Source organism: Prionailurus bengalensis, chromosome B1 (assembly GCF_016509475.1).
Source record: "Prionailurus bengalensis isolate Pbe53 chromosome B1, Fcat_Pben_1.1_paternal_pri, whole genome shotgun sequence".
In the NCBI taxonomy this organism is placed as follows: Eukaryota; Metazoa; Chordata; class Mammalia; order Carnivora; family Felidae; genus Prionailurus; species Prionailurus bengalensis.
The window spans coordinates 145,029,836-145,053,077 of NC_057344.1; the positions used below are offsets into that span (position 1 = coordinate 145,029,836).

Genomic DNA, 23,242 nt, shown 5'->3' on the forward strand with positions numbered 1-23,242 from the left:
AAAGTTGGAAAAGTAAAATATTTTTGTATTCTGGTTCTCAAGCTTCAGTCCCAACAAACTTCGATTTGCCACTTTATGCAAGGGGGTCTGCCCTTTATATAGTTCGTGAGATTCTGTTATAGCCTATAGAGGTAACAAAATCGGTACATGACTCCCCCCTACTTGGTCACAACCAAGGATAGAGCTAATTGCTACATTAGGACATCTTGGATTGACCTAAGAATTGTATTCTTTCCATACCCAGGTCCTAGGTCTGCTCCTCATTATTACAGGTTCAAGTAGATTTTAAGCAGCTTGCCCAAGGTGATCAAGCACTGGCAGATTAATTCATGCTACCCAAACTCACAAAAGATGATTCATAAATCAGAATATTTATTTCTTAGTATACAAGAAGGGATTCATACCTCAATATTGACTATGGGTATAAATACCTGCTATTCCAGGACACTCTCTTCACTGGATCAAGGTGTTCTAGAGAACAAAGACGATTATAAAATGTTTAGTTCTGATGATTTAACATGAAAGTAACTGTGTGCTTAAGGCCTCTTCACTGCAGGGGTATGGCCTAAACCCCAGATTACTTGAAGATGAGGAATGCCCTGTTTCTTATGTGACTTAAGCCTGTGGGTAATTCTGACTTACCAATTTTGCCTGGTCATGGATCTAGCCTCAAGGCACGGCCTGTGCCTGAAACATCTCACCCCCAGCTGCCCTCTATTTGGCTGCCACACGCCAGTATTGTACATCTCTTCTAGTTCCCCGACCGCCCGAGCCGTTTTCCTCTTCTTTCATTCATGTCCCTTCTCCCTTTTCCATTATCTCCAAAGTATATCCCCTCACTTTCAGTGCCCAGGGTGTCCTTCCCAAGGTCCCTCCTAACGTCAGTTGTGCTGTCACCTTGCCTCACCTACTAATCATCACCTCCTAGGCTGTCACCCTCACCCCCTACCTGGCCCACCCTGGTCCCACTGCCCCGACAGGAAAGGAAGCATCGAACCGTGGTCAGGCCTGAACCTTCCCCGGTGAGGGCGCCAGGGGCCCGGGGCCCGCTCACCGCCCCAGCGGCGAAGCTGTGCCTGTCTCCGCCTTCCGTTTTCTACATAACCACCACCCATTCTATCCCTCTCTATTTGAGAATTGAAGCATGTGTGGATGCAGGCGTCTGCGCTTAAGTGAACTGAACCTGGGCTGAGCCCCAGGTGAAGGGGCGAGTGGTGGGCGCTAAGCCAATCGTAGCTCATGACGACAGGGCCCAGCCAATCAGAACACGGGAGGCTTGGCGCACTCCGGGCGGGGCCGAGAGGGGGAGAACCCGCCCCCTTGCAGCTCTGTGGCCAACGCCTTTGCCCAGGGCTTGCTGGAGCCACGCAGGTTCACAGACTCCAGGGACTGGGCACCTTCCGAGCTGGCAGACGGTGCATCCAGCTAATTTCTTACAAGTCTGGCCTTAACAGGCGTATTGGTGCCTGACGTGGACGCATTCCGACCTGGGCCGTATCTCTTTCTGGAGGTTGAGCCTATGGTTGGGGCAGAGTGAGGTCGTTGCCTTGACGACGACAGCATGCGGCCCGTGGTCCTCCTGAGTGTGAGCCTGCGGCAGGCTGAGGCCAATCTGCCTCCCTGCCTGATTCACCTAGGACCCGTGACTGTGTCCACAGAAGAAATCATAACAGCTCCGGACTTGCTGGTTTGCTAGTCAGCATCTTTCAGACCTGCGAGCGAGATGCATTTCACCTCAAATTTGTTTCCAGGTTGAAAACCTTTGGGTCTTTCCATGCGAAAGGATTTTAAAGAAACAGTAAGTATAGTACTTTTAAAAGCTTCTATTATCACATTCTTTGATGTGATAGATTTCAATCTGGTTGTCTTTAACAAAATAATTCGCACTATTTTATTATCTAAATTGTTGAGATTCAAACCATACGCTTACATGGCACTTATCCAGAAATACCGCATTGCCAATTGGCCAGGCATCCTTTTAGTTTGTATCACCCTTACACACAGGCGTAGAAGGCATGAAAAGCTATAGTTTATGAGTAACTGTTTCAGGAAACAGGCTTTTTAAGCTGTGATACTTTTAAGGTATTTGGAGGCAGTGCTGCTTGAAAAGCAGGTGTGTTCAATGTGCTGTGACTAAATGTGTGGTTGGTTTCCAGAATAAACTTGGAGTAGTCAACTCGCTTAATGTTAGCTTATGATATGCTTCAGGAGATCTCAGACATGCCTAAGGTAATTTTAATTTTGTTCACTTTGCATTTTCAAATATTGAGGGCACCGATTGCAAAATGTTTAAAAAGATCCAGGTTATAGAGTCCAGCTATTTTTGTCCTTGGCTTGATAAACCTAAAGTCTAGTCCTTAATAAAGCATGCTGTCTTAATGGAAGGAAAAAAAAATTCAGGCAAGGAGAGAGAGAATTACATTGACAATTTTTTTTCCAAACACACGTTTTATTTAAAAATATATTCAAAATAGTTAATAGATGTTAAATGGAAGTTAATATGTCAAATATGTGAAAAGTTAGCATTGGGGACACTGCTCTCTAAACAGGTTATAGAATCTACTATCAAAGCTAGTAGTAAAATAGTGAAATAATTGGAGTTGGTGTTGACTGGAATTTATTTTCATCTTTTTCCCCAGCAGATCAATCTTCTGGTTTTCCATGAAAACCTTTTTATATCTGTATCTATAGATATATCTATATCTATATCTATTTATATCTACGCTTTTTATATCTATCTATCTATCTATCTATAATAACCCTAAATTATTAAGGTAAACTGCTGAAAATATATACACTGGATTATCACAGTTTGCTAGAACAAAGAGGGTGTTTCTTTTGTTTTTTGTTATCAGTGTACTAATAGGGAAGCAAATAAAACATCACAATTCACACTCTGGGTAAATTAGTTTTAGATGGCCATGAGGACACAATTAATGAAATAAGTGAGAGGTTTTTTTTTCTTTCCACATTTTATAAATGAGTATTTTTGTATTATTAAGTTAAAAAAATTCAGTTATGAATCGTCACTTGAATATATAGTTACTGAAAGATTATTTTTTCTTCTAAAACTTTTAGAACCGTATTGGGATTAAGAACAATACTTTTTTATTCTTTGCTTCTGGAATTTAATTTCAAAATCAGATTTAAAAAATAAATTTAACTTTATATTTGTTTTCTTAGCTTGTATATTTCATGGCAATCAAACCTTGTAAATTAAAATCTGAGTTTGAACTGAAAAGTTTTTTTCTATACCAAAATATGTAGTGGAATAATTGCTGATCCTTCATCATCATTAATAGGATTGCTATTAACCAGAAAATGTCATATAATGAGATGTGAAAGAATTCTAAACATAAAATTCAAATGATCATACTTATAGTGAGTAATCATTAAAAGTATTTTTGAGATATTGTATGTGTTACTACCAAAGTTTAATTTTTTTTTTTTAATTTTTTTTTCAGCGTTTATTTATTTTTGGGACAGAGAGAGACAGAGCATGAATGGGGGAGGGGCAGAGAGAGAGGGAGACACAGAATCGGAAACAGGCTCCAGGCTCTGAGCCATCAGCCCAGAGCCCGACGCGGGGCTCGAACTCCGGGACCGCGAGATTGTGACCTGGCTGAAGTCGGACGCTTAACCGACTGCGCCACCCAGGCGCCCCAAAGTTTAATTTGTAAACAATCTGCTTATGTACTGTGATGCCATTGTTGTTATTTTGTAAGTTCAATATGGGAATTTAATTACTACGGTAAGAAAAGTTAAAAAAAAAAAAAGTTTATCAAAGTTCCTTAGTGTTAATTTGGTAAGTGGTCATTTTGTGAATAAATATTTTTCCCAATTGAGTAGAAAATACATAAAGATTTTCAACTTCACTTTTTTAAGCCTAATGTAAAAAAAAAAAATAAATTTGATCTTCACTACAAGCAAACTCATTGCAGTGCCTGGCTTGTTCAGTTGGTAGGTCATGTGACTCTTGATCTCAGAGTTGTGAGTTCAAACCCCACATTGGGCATGGAGATTACATAGTAAATAAAATCTTAAAAAAAAAACAAAACCAAACTCACTTGTACTTTTTCACCTCTGAGTGAAAAGGAATTGTGTTTCTAAAGTAAGCTATAATTGTTTTGAATGATGGTTCAAGTATTGCTTTATCTGAATTAAAAATATATTGAATTTCATTAACATGGCATCTAATAATTTAAATTTAATGGCTTCAATTCCATTTGCTTTGTCTATTATGAAATGTATGTTAATATTCTGAAAACAGCTTAGATGTGGAAACAGTAAGAAATTGTGAGACAGCACAGGACAGCCATTGACACAGTGACTCCTCTAATATGGAAAACAAGTGGGGAAGAATTAATTTCCTGGGAAGGTGGAAGAAATTAATATACTCAACATTATTAACTCCATGTTTTGGTTTCCATAGCAGGAAGAATTCCTATTGGTTTTGAATTAATAATGGAAAAATATGAGAATCTAGGATTGGTTGGAGAAGGGAGCTACGGAATGGTGATGAAGTGTCGGAATAAAGATACTGGAAGAATTGTGGCCATAAAGAAGTTCTTAGAAAGCGATGATGACAAAATGGTTAAAAAAATTGCTATGCGAGAAATCAAGTTACTTAAGGTGAGTAAATATCTGTATTGAGTTAAAAAAAAAGTTGTCTCTTGATCAAGGTTATATTTTTACAAAAAAATTAGTTTTTATATTCATTTCCATACTAAACTTTAAGATATAAGTTTCTTCTTTTTTGGCAATAAACAAATGAAATTGTTATTTATGCATATTCATTTATCCCATGAATATAAATATGATTTTTAAAGTATTTGCTGCTTCTTTCTGTATCTATCTATCTATCTATCTATCTATCTATCTATCTATCATCTGTGTTTGGGGTCCTAAGACCACTCCAGGTTCCATGATTCAACTGGAGGACTCAGAGCACTAAGTAGATAGCAGCTGATGGCTATCTCATGGTTCTGATTTATTACAGTGAAAAGATATAAAGGAAAATCAGCAAAGGAAAAGACACATGCACATGAATTCCAGAGGAAACTTGTCACAGGTTTCCAAAAATCCTCTTTCAGTGGAGTCACACAGGATGTACTTACTTTTTCCAAAAATGAGCTTTGACAACACATGTAAAATACCATCTACCAAGAAGATTCAGTAGACTCTGTGTCCAGGGTTTTTACTGGGGGATGTTTATATAGGCACCCTCTGCCTGGCTCATATTAATATCAATGGCTGACAAGAGCTGTCCCAGGTGGAGGGAACAGAAACAGCAAAGGTGATGGGACATGTCCTAGGAGGTACAACAGTTTGGTCGATACTATAACATGAAGTTCAAGGCCAGGTAAGACATCTCAGAAGGGAGGGGATGGGGGTAAATGGCATTAAAAATTTTTTTTCTCCAGGTTTTCCCACTATACATAAATCCTAGAAAAAATAATTTGTGCAAACACTTTCATCACACACACAGAGAGAGAGAGAGACAGTGTGAGTGGGGGGAGGGGCAGAGAGAGAGGGAGACACAGAACCTGTAGCAGGCTCCAGGCTCTGAGCTGTCAGCACAGAGACTGACGGTGGGTCTCGAACTCAGAAGCCATGAGATCATGACCTGAGCCGAAGTTGAATGCTTAACCAACTGGGCCACCCAGGCATCTCATCTTAATTCTTGTTTAGATGCGTATTTTGTAAACATCATATGGTCACATTTTGCTTTTTATCCTGCTTGACAACCCTACCTTTTAATTGGAATATTTAGTCTATTTACATGTAATGTAATTTCTGATATATTTCAGTATAAATTTACCATCTTATATGTGCCATTTGTCTTATTGGTTTTACATTTCTTTTTATTTTCTTTCTTTAGATTAATTACATTCATCATTTCTTTATTTCCCTGTAATAGTTTTGAAAATTTTATCTTGTTTCTCACTTTTTAGTGGTTATCTTAGATATTTGTTGAAGTCTAACATTATCTAATACTTGTATTCTTCTTCCAGGTAATACAGATCCTTACAATACTTATCTCTGGTTATTCCCTTCCATCTTGCATGCTAATATTGTCATATATTAACTCTCACATATTTTTAAACATCACAAGACATAATTATTGTTTAGTGTTCATTTAGGTTTATGTTTACCTATAACTTTCTTTGTTCTTCCTTTTCTTCTGTATCCCTGGCCATTTATCTGGGATCTCTTCTCTTCTTGTAGTGTATTATTTAGGATTTCCTTTTGTGAGGATCTACTGTGGACAAAACATTTCAATTTTAGTTTGTATGCCAGCGTCTTTTTTGCTGTCATCCCTGAAAGATATTTTTGCTGTGTATGGAATTTTAGGTTGGCAAGTGTTTCCTTTCAATAAAATGAAGATAACACTGTTTTGTCCTCTGGCTTCTATTATGGCTCCTGAGAAGTCAGCTGTCAGTCCAACTGCTGCCCAACTGCTGCTCTTTTATAAGGTTTTTTGTTTTGTTTTGTTTTTAGATTTTATTTTTAAGTAATCCCTATACTCAACATGGGGTTTGAATTCACAACCCTGAGATCAAGAGTCACACACTCCTCCAAGTGAGCCAACCAGGTGCCCCTATAGATTTGGTTTTTTATGTCTAGATCTTTTTCCTTTCAGCCTTTTATAACATAAAGTGGACATAAAATATAGAAAAGTGTATATCTCATAGGAATCATCTCTATTTTTTTTAAATTGAACAACTCCATATTACCACCATGTAAATAAAGAAAGAGAACATTAAAATCACTCCATAAGCCCCCCTATGTCTTCTCCCAACATTACTGCCTTCTTGCTCTATCCAGATCACAAGTATCCTGATTTCAATTAGCATAAGTTAGTTTTGTTTTCTGGCTACTTAAAAATTTTCCTTTGATCTTGTTTTTCTGAAATTTCACCATATTGTATGTAGTTTGGGTATCTTTTTTCTTTCTTTCTTTTTTTTTTAGTTTGGATATCTTTTAATTTATTTTGCTTCATTGGGGATTGGAGTCTTTATGAATCTATGATATGATTTCTTTCATTAATTCCAGAAAATTCTCACTTATTATTCCAACTCATTCCCTTTATCCTCTGTTTTTGGGACTTCAGTTAACATAAATCTTCTCACTGAATTATCTGTTGTTTTTTTTTTTCTTCATCTGTCTTTCTATGCACTGTTCTGTATAGATCGTTCTGGTTCATCATTTGATTCACTAATTTTCTCCTCAGTATGATTAATCTCCATCACTGAGCCATTTATTTGGGATATTATATTTTAAGTGACTTTTTATTTTGAAATTTAGCCAATATGTAGATATACACAAAAATATAATTATAGCTCAATGAATTGTTAGGAAGCAAACATTCAGAACCACCACCAGGTCAAGAAATAAAACACTGCCAACAACTCTTTTCTATTACTATCCTGGTCACTAGCCCCTCCCTCTCCTTTAAGGTAAACACTATCCTGATGTGCATGTTCATCACTGCCATGATTTTTTCCCCCGCATTTACCAAATATGCATTCCTAACCACTATAGTTTAATGTTAATTATTATTCTCTTAAAAAGCTCTCTTTTCACTCTTTTTTAAAAAAAATTTTTTTTTCAACGTTTATTTATTTTTGGACAGAGAGAGACAGAGCATGAACGGGGCAGGGGCAGAGAGAGAGGGAGACACAGAATCGGAAACAGGCTCCAGGCTCTGAGCCATCAGCCCAGAGCCTGACGCGGGGCTCGAACTCCCGGACCAGGAGATCGTGACCTGGCTGAAGTCGGACGCTTAACCGACTGCGCCACCCAGGCGCCCCTCTTTTCACTCTTTTAATGTTATTTTTACTCAATAGTAGTTGTTAATTTCAATGTAGTCAAATTTTTAATATTTTCCTTTATGGGTTTAATATTTTCCTTATGGTTCCTTTAATATTTTCCTTTCCTTTATCTGCTTAAGAAGTCTTTTACTACTTAGAGATTAGGGTAGCCTTCTATACTATCATCAAGAAACTTAATAGCTTTGGTTTTCATATTTATATTTCAGTACACTTAGAATTGATCTTAACTATGGTGTATGGCACAGTCAAGTCTTATTTTGCCTTATGGATGTCCAGTTATCCCAGAAACATTTACTGAAAATATCAACTTTTCTCCACTCTCTGAATTCCTCATTAACTATATGTCCTTATATGTAGGAATGGCTTTTCTACTCTTTATTCTGTTCCATTGGTCTATATGTCTAAGTTTGTGCCAGTATCTCATAGTCATATTCACTGTAGTGAACCACTAGAGATATATGTGATATTCCTGATATGTGTTTTTAATTTTCCCTATATTTAAATCCCTCCCCAAATTGTTCAGTCAGTATTTATTAGGATATACCTAATATTTACCCTTCCCATTACTCATCAACCATTCTTACATTTCTGAGCTCCTATCTAGGGTCATTTTCCTTGTATTTAAAACATTCTTTAATGGGAAGCCTGGTTGACTCAGTTGGATAAGTGTCCGACTTTGGCTTAGGTCATGATTTCGCGGTTCATGGGGCTGAGTCCTGTGTGGGACTCTGTGCTGATGGCTCACAGCCTGGAGGCTGCTTTGGATTCTGTGTCTCCCTTTCTCTTTGCCCCTCCCCCGCTCACACGCACATGCTCTCTCTCAATAATAAACATTAAAAGAGTTTTAAAAAACTACATTATTTTCTTTAAAGCTGATCCACTGGTAAGAAACAGTGACCATTTTTGTTCGTCTGAAAAAAAAAGTCTTTATGTTACTTTTTGTTGAAAATATTATTTCCACAGGATATATAGAGTTCTAAGTTGGCAGTTCATTATATTCAGTGTGTTCAAGATACCATTCCAATGTTTCTCTGGTTCTCACTGCTTTTGAATCATCGGATGTTTCTTAGTATGTCCTTTTTTCTTTTGGATGCATTAAGGTTTTCTCTTTGACTTTGATTTTCAGCAATTTTACAATAATATGTCTTGATGTGGGTTTCTTTTTATTTATTTGTTTTGACTTTATACCTCTTGCATCTGTAAAATAATGTCATTTGTCACTTTTAGAAAATTCTGAGCTATTATTGCTTCATGTATTGCTACTATCTTATTCTCTCTCTTCTCCATTTAAGAATTCAGTTTATATATTAGGCCTCCCCCATGTCTCTTATACTCTTTCTGTTTTTCATCCTTTCATTTTTCCCTACTTCATTCTAGATATTTTCTTCTGACCTATCCTCCAATTCAGTAATTCAGTTTCAACTATTTTCAATCTACTTTTATACTTAAGCATTGATTTTTTAAAAAATCTTTATCTGTTTATTTTGAGAGTGGGGAGGGGCAGAGAGAAAGAATCCCAAGCAGGCTTCCTGATGTCAGTGCAGAGCCCTATGTGGGGCTCCATCTCATGACCACAGGATCATGACCTCAGCTGAAATCAAGAGTTGGGTGCTCAACCAACTCAGACACTCCTGACTTCTTAATTAGAGATATATTTTTCAATTAGAATATTTCTATTGGATTTTTAAAATAGTTTCCAATTTGCTGCCCAAATTCTTTATTGTGCTTTCATGACTGTTTAAATTATAGTCTTCTGAAATCTGTATCTAATACCTATTATCTGGATTTCCCATATGTTTATTTCTATTGATTGCTTTTTTTTTCTCTTGATCTTTTTATTTTTGATATGCCTCTATTAATTTTTAAAAATTGTATACATAGTTTGAGTCTCTGGATGATATTATCTTTTCCCTGAGAGGAGTTACACTTGCTTCTGTGAGGCTCTTGAGGGCACTCTTGAGGGTACTCCAGGAAACCTAACATTCTGCCATCATCTCAATCCAATCCGAGAAAGTTACATAATTTGAATTTGAGTTGTAGTTCCTGAGAGACCTGCTTTATTATTCACCCTTATCATAGTTTGTGGACTTTTTGGGCCAACCCAAAGTGAGAGGATTTCATCAGGGCCATCCCCCTTCTTTCCATCTTGCTGGCCCCTGGACACCAATCACTATTACCTTAGATCACAAGACTGTCAAAAGTGCCACTCAGACTCTTAATTTTCTCTCTGAAATGATATGTTTCCAGGGTCTAAAACAAAACAAACAAACAAAAAACAACTCTAATTGCTTGACTCACTTCCCTGGGTTTCTGTCTTCAAGATACTAGTTTAGATATTCTTTATTATCTCATCTCTCTTGTCCCTTAAAATAGTGGTTTTATATATTTTTTTCAGCTTTTCTACTTGTTCTAAATTACCTAGTCTACTGTTATTGCAAACAGAAATTACTATATTTTTCTGTTCTAAAATTTGTATTTGGTTCTAAATCTGCTATGTCACTTTTTATGATTTCAGTTTTGTTGTTGTTGTTTTTTAAGTAAGCTCTACACTCAACCCGGAGATCAAACATGCTTTGCCCACTGAGCCAGCCAGGTGTCCTGGTTTGTTTGTTTGTTTGTTTTTAAGCTTTGCTTTTTTGTTTTAATTTTAACTAATTAATTAATTAACTTACTTACTTAAACTCTACCCTCAGTGTGGTGCTCTAACTCATGACCCAGAGATCAAGAGCCACATATTCTACCAACTAAGCCAGCCAGGTACCCCAAGTTTCCTCAATTTTTTGAGGTTGACTTTTTTCTTTTTTTTAATTTCCTTTTTTCATGTTTATTTATTTTTGAGAGAGAGAGAGAGAGAGAGAGAGAGAGAGAGAGAGAGAGAGAGAGAAAACGAGCATGGGAAGGCAGAAAGAGAGCGTGCGCGAGAGAGAGACAGAATCGAAAGCAGGCTCCAGGCTCCAAGCGGTCAGCACAGAGCCTGACGCGGGTCTCAAACCCATGAACCGTGAGATCATGACCTAAGCTGAAGTCAGACTCATGAGCCAAAGTCTGGCACTTAACCGACTGAGCCACCCAGGCGCCCTGACTTTTTTTTTTCTTTTAAAGCATAGTAGCCTGTATCTGATAATTCCAATATCTGAACTTACTCTGCTTCTGCTTTGGTCTTCTTTATGTTCTGATGGTTTTTACTTGTGCTATCATATTTCTTTGTATGCCTGGTTGTCTTTGATTTTTTTTGCTGGACATTACATTTTAAACATTATTTTTTTGGAATAATTTGAGGCTAAAGTGAAGACATTTTCTTCCTGGGAAGATTTTAATTTTCTTCTTCCATATCCACGGACACTGTGCCGGTAATCAATTTACCGCCTTTCAGTTTCAAGTCAGTCCTTTTGGCCCCACCTCATGGAAGTAGAGCTGGAATCTATAAACATTTCTCTTTCACCAGCTAGTTTGATATTAAGCTTTGACAATAGAGGGCATGGAAGGACACCATAGTCCTTAAGAAGAGGCTTCCCTTCCTGGTTCTGGCCTGCTTTTTTTGGGGGGGGGGGGCACTGGGATGAGATCACTCTATGGGAGGTTTTGAGGCTCACATCAGTATCTTTCACGACCAGTTTTGCCTGCCTGCAATTTCTGGCAAGTTTCTCTATCACCTGGCTGGCTGCCCACCCTTCCATCACCTCTGGCTTGTGTCCTGTAGCAATTTTTTTCACCACTGGCAGTCTGTGGCAGTCATGCTCTCTCTAATGAAGTCTGAATCTCAGTCTTGGTTGTGGCTGGAGGCTCTTCTAATGTATTGGTTACTTTCTATGCACTTTCCCTCAGCCCTGAAAGTAGTAGCTAGTCTGTATTTGCTATTTTGAAATATACCTTAGAGTCTTTTTATCCCTGTTAATAATTAACTACCTTTACTAGTTAGTAGTTACTTACATTAAAATTTCCCCTGGTCTGGTATGCACACACTGCCAGCTCAGGACCACCTTAATAAGTTCAAGGTTTTTGCTTTTATAGTGTCTTACTTTCTTGTGTTTTTCGTTACCTTTTTGTACTGGATATTGTTTCTGGATATTTCTTTTTGGAAATAATTTGAGGCTAAGATAAAATTATCTTCCTCCAGAGAGGATATTCATTTGCTTCTGCCAGGTGCATGGGGATGCTCCCAGTCCAATACATTAATCTAAATTCAAGGTTTGGGGTTTCTTAAACTGTTATAGATGATGTGAAGTCTAGTGGGGACTGGTTCATTTCTGTCCATTTTTACTGGGGCAGTGTAGTTCTTAGGGTGTCCGCTTAAACCGGGCCTCAGAGACCCCACCTCTGAAATGCATTTGGACTTTGACTTTTCCTTCCTTTTCAGTCCCCAAAAGGCCACAAATATCCAAGCTCAGGTCTACCTCTGTTACTTGATGGCAAAATCAGCTTTGATTTGAGTACTGAAATTAACTCTGAGTTCTCCTGTTCTTGATTTTGGCCCAGTAATTCCTCACTATCTTCTTGGGTCTTTTATATGTTTAAGATTTAAAAATATTTTGTCCAACTTTTTAGGAATTCTCAATAGGAGAGTTGTTCTGAATTACCTAGTCTGCCCCTATCAAATGGGGTAGTCATCAGCTTTTATTTATTTATTTATTTATTTATTTATTTATTTATTTATTTTTTCAACGTTTATTTATTTTTGGGACAGAGAGAGACAGAGCATGAACGGGGGATGGGCAGAGAGAGAGGGAGACACAGAATCGGAAACAGGCTCCAGGCTCTGAGCCATCAGCCCAGAGCCCGACGCGGGGCTCGAACTCACGGACCGCGAGATCGTGACCTGGCTGAAGTCGGACGCTTAACTGACTGCACCACCCAGGCGCCCCGTCATCAGCTTTTAAAAATAAAAGCACAGGGGCACTTGGGTGGTTGTCAGTTAAGCGTCCGACTTCAGCTCAGGACATGATCTCATGGTTCATGAGTTCAAGCCCCACATCAGGCTCTGTGCTGACAGCTCAGTGCCTGGAGCCTGCTTTGGATTCTGTGTCTCCCTCTCTGTCTGCCTCTCCCCCACTCATTTCCCCACTCATGCTCTGTTTCTCTCTCTCTCTAAAAAATAAATAAACTTTAAAAAAAAAAAAAGGATTCTTTCTTCCTCTCCCTCTGCCCCTCCCCTGCTAATGTGCTCTCTTTCTCTCTCTCTAAAAACAAACAAACAAACAAACAAACAAACAAACAAACAAACAAAGAGAAAGAATAAAAGACAAAGAGAAAGGTGGAACTGATAGTCTATGTTTTTATTTTAGATGTGTGTTGTTTAATCTCCACATATTTTGGGATTTTCCAGTTATCTTTTTTTTTTATTATTAATTTATAGTTTAATTCCACTGTGGTACAAGAGTAGACATTGTGTGATATCTATTATTTTAAATTTGTTAGGGTATGTTTTGTGGCCTACAGTACCATCTGTCATGGTGAATGTTCCATATGAACTTGAGAAAAATGTGAATTCTGTTGTTGGATAGTCTGTAGATATCAGTTATATCTGTTGATTGATGGTATTGTTGAGTTCAACTGTGTGTGTGTCCTTACTGATTTTCTGCCTGCTGGATCTATCTGTTTCTGAGTGGAATGGTTGACATTTCCAATTATGATAGTGGATTTGTTTATTTCTCCCTGAAGTTCTATCAATTTTTACCTCCTATAGTTTGAAGCTCTGTTGTTAGGCACATACACGTTAAGAACTGTTATGTTTCCTTGGGGGATTGACCCCCTTTTCAGTATATAATGCCCTCCTTTATCCTTGATAATTTTTCTTTATAGTTTGGTCTATCTGAAATTAATAATAGGTACTCATGCTTCCATTTGATCAGTGTGGTATATTTTTCCATCTATTTACTTTTATTTTTTAATTCTAAAAAAGATTAAAAAAAATTTTTTTATTAATGTTTTTTATTTATTTTTGAGACAGAGAGAGACAGAGCATGAACGGGGGAGGGGCAGAGAGAGAGGGAGACACAGAATCCGAAGCAGTCTCCAGGCTCTGAGCCATCAGCCCAGAGCCCGATGCGGGGCTCGAACTCACGGACCGTGAGATCGTGACCTGAGCCGAAGTCGGACGCTTAACTGACTGAGCCACCCAGGCGCCCCTAAAAAAAAGATTTTTAAAAGTAATCTCTACACCCAGCGTGGGGCTCAAATTCACAACCCTGAGATCAAGTGTCACACCCTCTACTGACTGAGCCAGCCAGGTGGCCCTCCATCCATTTACTTTTAATTAATATGTGTTTTTATACTTAATGTGCATTTCTTGTAGATAACGTATAGTAAGGTTGCATGTTTTGAACCATTCTGACAATCTCCATTTTTTAGTTGATACATTTGGATCATTGACTTTAGAAGTGAGAATAGAGCTGAGTTAATATCTACCATATTTGTTACTGTTTTCAACTTGTTTCCCTTGTTCTTTGTTTCTATTTTTGTCTTCCACTTTTATTCTGCCTTTTGTGGGTGTAATTGAGCATTTAATATGATTCCATTTTTCTCTCCTTTCTTAACCTGTCAGCTATACTTCTTTTTATTTTAAGTTTGTTTATTGATTTTGAGAGAGAGAGAGAGAGAGAGAGAACACACATGAGCAGGAGAGGGGGAGAGAGAGAGAGAGAGAGAGAGAGAGAGAGAGAGAGAGAGAGAATCCCAAGCAGGCTCCATGCTGTCAGTGCAGAGCCTGATGTGGTGCTCAATCTCACAAACTGAGATCATGACCTGAGCTGAAATCAAGAGTCTGAGGCTTAACCAACTGAGCCCCCAGGCGCCCCAGTTATATTTCTTTTTAATTTTTTTTTTTTTTTTTAGTGATTAGCCTACAATTTGCAACATACATTTACAAATAATCCAAATCCACTTTCAGAAAACACTATATCACTTCACAGGTGTATAAGTACCTTATAATAATAAAGTAATCCTAATTCCTTTCTCCTGTCCTTGTATTATTGCTTCCATTCATCTCACTTACAAATAAGCATACATAAGCATATATATATATAAAAGATATTCATAAGTCTATATAATCAAATACATTTTTGCATTATTATTTTGAACAAACTGTTTTCTGTTAGATCAATTAAGAATAAGAGAAATAAAGTTTTTATTTTACCTTCACTTACTCTTTCTTTGGTGCTCTTCTTTTCTTTATGTAGATCAGAGTTTCTGGCCTATATTATTTTCCTTTTCTCTAAAGAATTTATTTTAGGGGCACATGGGTGGCTCAGTCACTTAAGTGTCAGACTTTGGCTCAGGTCATGATCTCATGGTTTGTGAGTTCAAAACCTGTGTCGGACTCTGTGCTGACAGCTCAGAACCTGGAGCCTGCTTTGGATTCTGTGTTTCTCTCTCTTTCTCTGCCCCTCTCCTGCTCGTGCTCTGTCTCTCTCTCTCAAAATAAACATTAAAAAATGTTAAAAAATATTTCTTTTAACATTTATTGCAATGCAAGTCCACTGCCAACACACTTCCCCAATTTCTGTTTGTTTGAGAAACTGTTTTTCCTTTACTTTTGAAGGATTATTTTGCAGGATACAGAAATCTAGATTGGCGTTTTTTTCTCTTGAGATTAAATATTTCACTCCATTCTTCTTGCTTACATGTTTTTTTTTTAATGTTTATTTTTGAGAGAGCATGCACGAATGGGGGAGGGGCAGAGAGGGATGGGGACAAAGGTTTTGAAGCAGGATCTGTGCTGCCAGCAGAGAGCTTGATGTGAGGCTTGAACTCATGAACCGTGAGATCATGACCTGAGCTGAAGTCAGACACTTAACTGACTGAGCCACCCAGGAGCCCGCTTGCATGGTTTCTGAGGAGAAGTTGGATGCAGTTCTTATTTTGTTTCTGTATAAGATGTTTTTGTCCTCTGACTTCTTTCAGGATTTTTTCCTTCATCTTTGATTTTTCTATGTTTTGAAAATGATAGACCTATGGGTAGGTTTTTTGTTTGTTTGTTTGTCTTTTTCCCATGGCATTTATCCTGCTTGGTGTTCTCTGAGCTTCCTGAATCTGTGATTTAGTATCTGACATTAATTTTGAGGACATTGTCAATCATAATTGTTTCAAGTACTTCTTTTGTTTCTTTTTTTCTTCTCCTCATATTCCCATTACATCTATGTTATACCTTTTATAGTTGTCCTGTAGTCTTTGGATATTCTTTTTTTTTTTTTTTTTTTTTTGTCTCTGTTCTCTTCTTTTTGGTTTTTGACCATTCTGTTGACATATCTTCTAGCTCAGAGATTCTTTCCTCAGCTGTGTCTAGTCTACCAATAAACCCACCAAAGACATTCTTCATTTTGTTACTTTTTTTTATCTGCAGCATTTCTTTTAGGTTCTTTCTTGGGATTTTCATCTCTCTGCTTCCATGGCCCATCTGTTACTGCATGCTGTCTACTTTACCTTTAGCATATTATTCATAGTTGCTTCAAATTCTTGCATCCCTGCCATGTGTGTGGTTTCAATGCTTGTTCTGTCTCTTCACATTGTTTTTTTGCCTTTTTGTATGTCTTGTACTATTTTCTTGATAGCTAGAAATGATATACTGGGTAAAAGGAACTGTTGTAAATAGGTTTTAGGAATGTGGAGGTGAGGGGGGAAGGGAAGAGTTTTGTAGTCCTGTAAAAGGACCTACAGGTCTCAGTCTTTTAATGTTCTTATACTTCTGGATGGTGAACTTAGCAAGTGTTTCTCGGTTTTTTCTCCCTTCCTTAGGTGGGACAGGATAGCTAGAGTAGTGTGAAGTTGAGTATTCCGTTCCTCAGTCCATTTAGGCTCTGAAAATACCACAGCTGCTTAGACTCTGCTTAACCAGTTTTTGCTGAGGGAAGGCCTTGTTTTTTTAATTTTTAAAAAATGTTTGTTCATTTGTTTGTTTGTTTATTTATTTATTTAGAGAAAGACAGAGAACTGGGTAGGGGCAGAGAGAGAGAATCCCAAGCAGTCTCTGCACTGTCAGTGCAGAGCCTGACAAGGGGCTTAAACTCATGAACCATGAGACCATGACCTGAGCCAAAACCAAGAGTCAGATACTTAACCAACTGAGCTACCCAGGCACCCCCAGGGCAGGCTTTGTTAAGAAGCACAGCGCTCTGGGGCACCTGGGTGTCTCAGTTGGTTAAGTGTCTGACTTTGGCTCAGGTCATGATCTTGGGATTCGTGAATTCCAGTCTTGCGTTGGGCTCTGTGCTGACAGCTCAGAACCTGGAGCCTGCTTCAGATTCTGTGTCTCCCTCTCTCTCTCTCTCTCTCTGCCCCTCCCCCACTTGCATTCTCTCTCTCTCTCTCTCTCTCTCTCTCTCTCTCTCTCTCTTTCTCTCTCAAAAATAAATAAACATTAAAAAATTTTGTAAAAAGAAGAACAGAGCTCTGGCATATTTCAGAATGGTTCCTTTCTCCTCTGCCTGTGGAAGGAGAAGGAGACTTTTCTCCAAAATTTACTCTGGGAATCTGGCTGAGCTCCTGGAGATAAATCTTACAATATGGTGGGGGCCCCTCTGTGACTGGGTTCCTCTGGGGTTTTTAACTTTCAGATTTGTCCATAGTGAGCCTCCAGTAATTTGCCAATTACAGTTCAGGTTTTCTGCCTTGGCACTGGTTTCTGCAAAGATTTCCACCTGTAAATCTGCTCCAGTAAAAGGGCTCCATATATTTTCCTGCCTATCTCTCCAATCTTGGGGGCAGTGGCTTGCCTATATCCTCTCTTCTGTTATGGATCTAACAAGAGTGGTTGATTTTTGTGTATTCTGCTTTTTAAAAAATGTTTATTTATTTTGGAGAGAGACAGCAGGGGTGGGGGTGGGGTGCAGAGAGAGAGGGAGACAAAGAATCCCAAGCAGGCTCCAAGATCTAAGCTGGCAGCACAGAGCGCAACTTGCGGCTCGGACCCACGAACTGTGAGATCATGACCTGAGCTGAAGCCAGATGCTTTACTGACTGAACCACCCAGGTGCCCATAGTGTATTCTGCTTTTTACTTGTTAGGATGAAGTAGAAACTTCCAAGCTCTTTACACACAGAATCAGAAACCAGAAGTCTCCATACCTTTTTAGATTTAATTTTACCAGAAGTCTGTGTGTGTGAGTATGTGTGTGTGTGTGTGTGTGTGTGTGTGTGTGTGTGTGTGTGTGTGTGTTTGTGTATGCTTATAATAAAAACCTTTTGCTTGTTAAAGGGCAAACAAGGAGCACTTAGACTGAGGTGGCTGGAATGCCTTGGCCACCCACTAGAGCAAACTGAACGAAACCTAAGCCAGAGTCAATTTCTGTAAATGCCTGAAAGTTAAGATACTGTAACTTAAAAACAACCACTCACAAACAGCAAAGTAGGCTTTCCTAAATAAAGCAACCACTTACAAGATAACCAACCAAATAATTTCCTCACTCTGCTTCTGCATCTGCTCTATACAAGCCTTTCCCTTAGCTTCTGCTGTGAGAATGCTCCTAACCTCTTTCAGTTTGATGATGCCCTGTGCAAATTGATGTTTGCTCAAAAATTCTTACATAAATTTTAATGTGCTTCAGTTTATCTTTTAACACACTGATGCATATTTTATTTTAACACATGAATATGCTATAAAAATTTTTTTTTATGTTTACCATTTGAGAGAGAGAGAGAGAGAGAGAGAGAGCATAAGCAAGGGAGGGGCAGAGAGAGGGAGACACAGAATCAGAAGCAAGTTCCAGGCTCTTGAGCTGCCAGCACAGAGCCTGCTGTGGGGCTCTAACTCACAGACCACGAGATTGTGATCTGAAGTCGGCTGCTTAACCAACTGAGCCACCCAGGTGCCCCGAATATATTGTAAAATTTGAATGATTTTCCCTGCCACCTTTGTATGCCGGCGATTCAGTTGTAAACAACTATATCCACCAGAAGCACTTTATTCATATACAAGAATATGGATGTATATGGAGCAGTGTGTGTGCATGTCAAATGGCAGCATACTCTACTCACTGACCTGATCTTGCTTTTTTCACTTAATGTATCTTAGTGATTATTGCATATCGGTAGACATAAAACTGCCCTTTAAAAAAAATTGCTGCAATTTATTTCCTTGTATGGATTTACCTTAATTCACTTAACCAGTGATATATTTGGAAAGTTCTTTGTGATTCGATATGGAATCTTTTATTTTAATAGGTGAGTTTAGTCCATTTATAGTTATGATGTAACAGGTAAGTGTGATCTTAGTTGTCATTTTTTTCCCCCTTAAGAGTCAGTATGGCTTAGTGGTTAAGAATAAGAAATCTAAATATTTTTCATTCAAATCAGCTACATGTCTGGGTATGCTTACATAGCAGACGTTCTGGACATGAAGGAGGAACTAAGCAAACATGAAATGTTGTCAGGAAAAGACAGGCCACAGTGACTGGGTTTTGTAGGTACTTATGCTTCCTTTTGAATCCTGTGTCTAGCAGTTATTGCTGTGTGACCTTGGACGAGTTACTTAACTTCTGTGTGCTTTAGTTTCCTTGTCTGTAAATCAGACTAATAATAATGGTACCTGTTTCATAGGGTTTTTGTGCTTAGAATAGTGTTTTGAACATAGTAAACAGTATGTATTAGTTATTATTATTTGTAATATCATGCTGTTTTAGTACACCTTTAAAAATATTTTTCTATATAATTTCTAAATTATTTTTAAAATATTGAATGTGTTTCCTTTGATAATTTGGAAAGGTTTTATTTTTTACTATTTGTTGCCTTTATAACTATAGCATTATATAATATACTTAATCCTTTGTAAAGTAATTATTATATTTCTATTTCCTTTTCTCTCCCACTCTCTCATCTGATTTTCTAAGTTTATTTATTTTGAGAAAGAGAGAGAGCGAGCAAGTTGGGGAGGGGCATGGAGAGAGCAAGAGAGAGAAGAGAGAGAGAGAGAGAGAGAGAGAGAGAGAGAGAGAGAGAATCCCAAGCAGGTTCTACACTTCAGCTCAGAGCCCAACACAGGGCTTGAACCTATGACCCTTGAGATCGTGACCTGAGCTGAAATCAAGAGTCAGACAAGTAACCAACTGAGCCACCCAGGCGCCCCAACTCATCTGATTTTCAAAGACATCTTATTTATCTTATTGTTTACCATTAAACCTGTAAATATAATTAGGCCTTGTAATTTAAAGTTTCATGTTAAAAATATAATTTTGACCCATCGACAAGGAAATCAACATATGTACACTCTTGTTTGCATCTTTTCTTCTTTCTTCTAAATTTGTTAGAAATATTGTTTGTGCCTTGTTAAATTTTAAATATTCACCTTCTGTTTTGTGATTGTGATGTGCACATTTTTATTAAGACTTAGTCCCACACTAATGAATTCACCATTCTCAATATTTTTCGCTGTTGTCTTTTACTTAAACGACAGTTTTGTTGGATGTAAAGTTCCTGGATCACTCTTTCCTTGAGGGTTTTTAGGGCTATATTCTAGTGGTTTCTTTCCCTTTAATGGTGGCAACATTTTCTGGTGAATGTTTATCTGTTTCCTTCTTTCTTCCTCTTTTCTTAGAGCATCTTTGAATAGATCCTGGATTGGTTTCTTTTTTATTGTTTCTTATCTTGTAACAAAGTGAGCCCTTCCTGGACTAGCTATCTGTAGAAGGTTCATTTAGGGGAAAGGCTATGCTCTTGTTTCAGGCTAGCAGGAATTTACCATGATTCACAATGATGTTCCTTACAATGCAAGCCTGATCTGTGGGATTGACTTCTGTTATCCTTGGCATTTGCTGATTTGTTCATAATGAGTTGTTTTGCCTTCCATTTGGCCTCACCAAGAGATTGCTTCCAGCGAATGAGTTTCTGTGTAATTATTCAGGCCTCCCTTCCCTGGTATTTCTCAGTGCCATTCAGTTCTAGGGTTGCTTTCACAGACAGCCTATGAATCTTGTTCCTATTATAGCAAAGAAGGAGTTTTTTGTTTTTGTTTTTTCCTTTTTCAGGGTATGTCACCAATTTTGGGTTACTTGGCTCTACCAGCTTTTTAGCCACAGGTGATCTCTTGGTATCTTCCTAAACTTCTGTTTCACCTTGACTAGATTTGGCAGTCCCACCTCATTCGTAGTGGGTAGGGGTCTAGATCCTGCTTAGTTCCATCAAAGGTGGAGCTACATTTCTTTCTCATTGGCTTTATTGTATTATCTGAGAGGAGAATGGGGCAGTATGGTCTTTTGACTATAATTTAAAAACCAGAACATACTTTTAACAATTTATACTGTTTATGAATTTTATTTGTTTTTCTTATCCCAAGACTTTAGATTGTGACTAATTGCTACATAATTTGATCTTGGAAAAATGATTTTTCATTTTTGTTTTTTTTTTTACAACAGCAACTGAGGCATGAAAATCTGGTCAATCTGTTGGAAGTGTGTAAGAAAAAAAAACGATGGTACCTAGTCTTTGAATTTGTTGACCATACAATTCTTGATGACTTGGAGCTCTTTCCAAATGGCCTAGACTACCAACTGGTTCAGAAGTATTTATTTCAGATTATTAATGGAATTGGATTTTGTCACAGTCACAATGTAAGTATTTAGGTTAAATAATGATTTTGCCAATGATTAACTCACCAGATACCATCACTTAATTAATGAGACACTTGCCTAACCTAAAGTTTGGGCCAGTAAAGTAATTGAAATAAACTGTGTTACTTTGATACTGCTAATTTTCATGATTCATAATAACATGTATTCTTTCTTCCAACATTTTATTATGAAAATTTTAGGCTATACCGAAAAGTTGAAAGAGTGTACATGAATACCCATATAACCACCATGTGGACTCTATACTTGTTAACATTTTGCTGTATTTGCTTTATGACATATTTATTCATCTAGTCATCCATTTATCTACCCATTACTCTGTCTTATTTATTTATGCATTTGAAAGTAAGTTACAGACATCAGTACATTTCAGCTTTAAATACTTCAGCTATGCATATTAAACTAGAGTTTAAAATTTGTTTGCTGTGATTTTTTGCTTTTTTGTTTTTTTAAGGTAGCATTTGCTGAGTGAAATGCACAAATTTTAAGTTCACATTCTCTCGCCTAGTTGTGATGTATGAAAATCCCTGCTCTTACCCTATTGTCTATCACAATCATTTTATATCCTTTGAATATCATATAAAAGCACCTTTAGGTGAAATGACATTTATAAAATGAATAACTCAGCACGTTGATTCTACCAGTTTTACAAAATATTTTTAAATGACATTTTTTTGGTATGATTATACAAGTAACAAATGCTAATAGAGTGGGGCTGGCCCTGTGACCTCACCGTTGATGTCTAGGATGGAACAGAAGTTGGTAGCCTTGCAAAATGCTCAGCAATGGCAGATCGATGCTGGTCTGGAAGAGCTTAAAATAAATATATTTTTTAAAATTTCAAAATGAAGCTTACTTGTATTAGAGAAGAAGCCTGATGATTTGTTTTGCCTAGCTGTAGAGTTTTTAGTATTTCTCCCACTGTCCTGTTTTCTCCTTCCATAGTCTCTCCTTTAGAAATCTTAACAACTGACCTTATTTTACTCTTTTTACATTTCTGATTGCCTGATGAATGCCTCCACTTGGGTGCTCAACAATCCACTTAAAAGCCCACATGGCTAAAACTAAACTACTTACTATTCCATCAGAACAGAAACAGACGTTTCTTTTTTTGATGGAACCACCATGATTTTAGATTCCCAGGTTTAAGTAAAATATCTGAGCTTACTTCCTAAGTTCTGTTCATTCTTGACTGAAGATATTTCTAACTTGTACCTCTTTCCATTCTATTCCTCTGAATACCAGCCTTGTTTGGGCCCTTATCCTCTCGTAGTTGTCCCAATGCTCTTCTCCTGGCCTTTAGTCCTTCTTCTGATTTAGTTTGTTTATGGGCCAACATCTATAAATACCATATTGGTTATGTCACTTCTGTGGATTCCCATGGCCTTGACACCAACTCAGACTTCCCAGGCTGGAGGTTGAGGCAGCCTTCCACCCTAGTACATAACCTCTACTCTAGGAAAAACACTTCCCCAGAGTTTCCTGATCTATTTTTGTCTTTGCTTTTTTGCTCTTCTTGTTACCTTCACTTGGATTGTCCTTCCATTTCTACATTTATCGAGGTCACACATAGTATTAGAGACCTGTCTTTCATAAAATTTTTCCGTGACCAGTCTAGTCTTCAACGATAGTCTTACTTTCTTAGTCTTGAGAGTAGTCATTAACAGAACAATTGATTTGGTATTTAGTAATATATATTTCATCCAATATCTTTGATTAAGTGAAATTTCAAGCATAAATGTTCTTTCTTGCTCAGCTAGGTCCCAGTTTCTTTAAAGCCAGGAACAATTTTATATGCTTTTATCTGTATTTGTTATAGGGACAAAAATAGTACCCTGCACATGTCAGGTGCTCA

At 37.7% G+C, this 23,242-nt stretch overlaps 1 protein-coding gene across 1 annotated transcript in view; it reads left to right on the plus strand.

Annotated features, from left to right (window-relative positions):
* Positions 1-1,313: 1,313 nt before the first annotated feature.
* The window catches only part of CDKL2 (cyclin dependent kinase like 2), a 53,889-nt gene continuing 31,960 nt past the window's right edge, over positions 1,314-23,242 (plus strand). Inside the window, exons 1-3 of the mRNA XM_043572463.1 lie at positions 1,314-1,798; positions 4,433-4,632; positions 21,175-21,369. Of these exons, the coding sequence (XP_043428398.1) occupies positions 4,465-4,632; positions 21,175-21,369 (363 nt within the window). The 5' untranslated portion in view covers positions 1,314-1,798; positions 4,433-4,464. The remainder of the gene's footprint in view (positions 1,799-4,432; positions 4,633-21,174; positions 21,370-23,242) is intronic.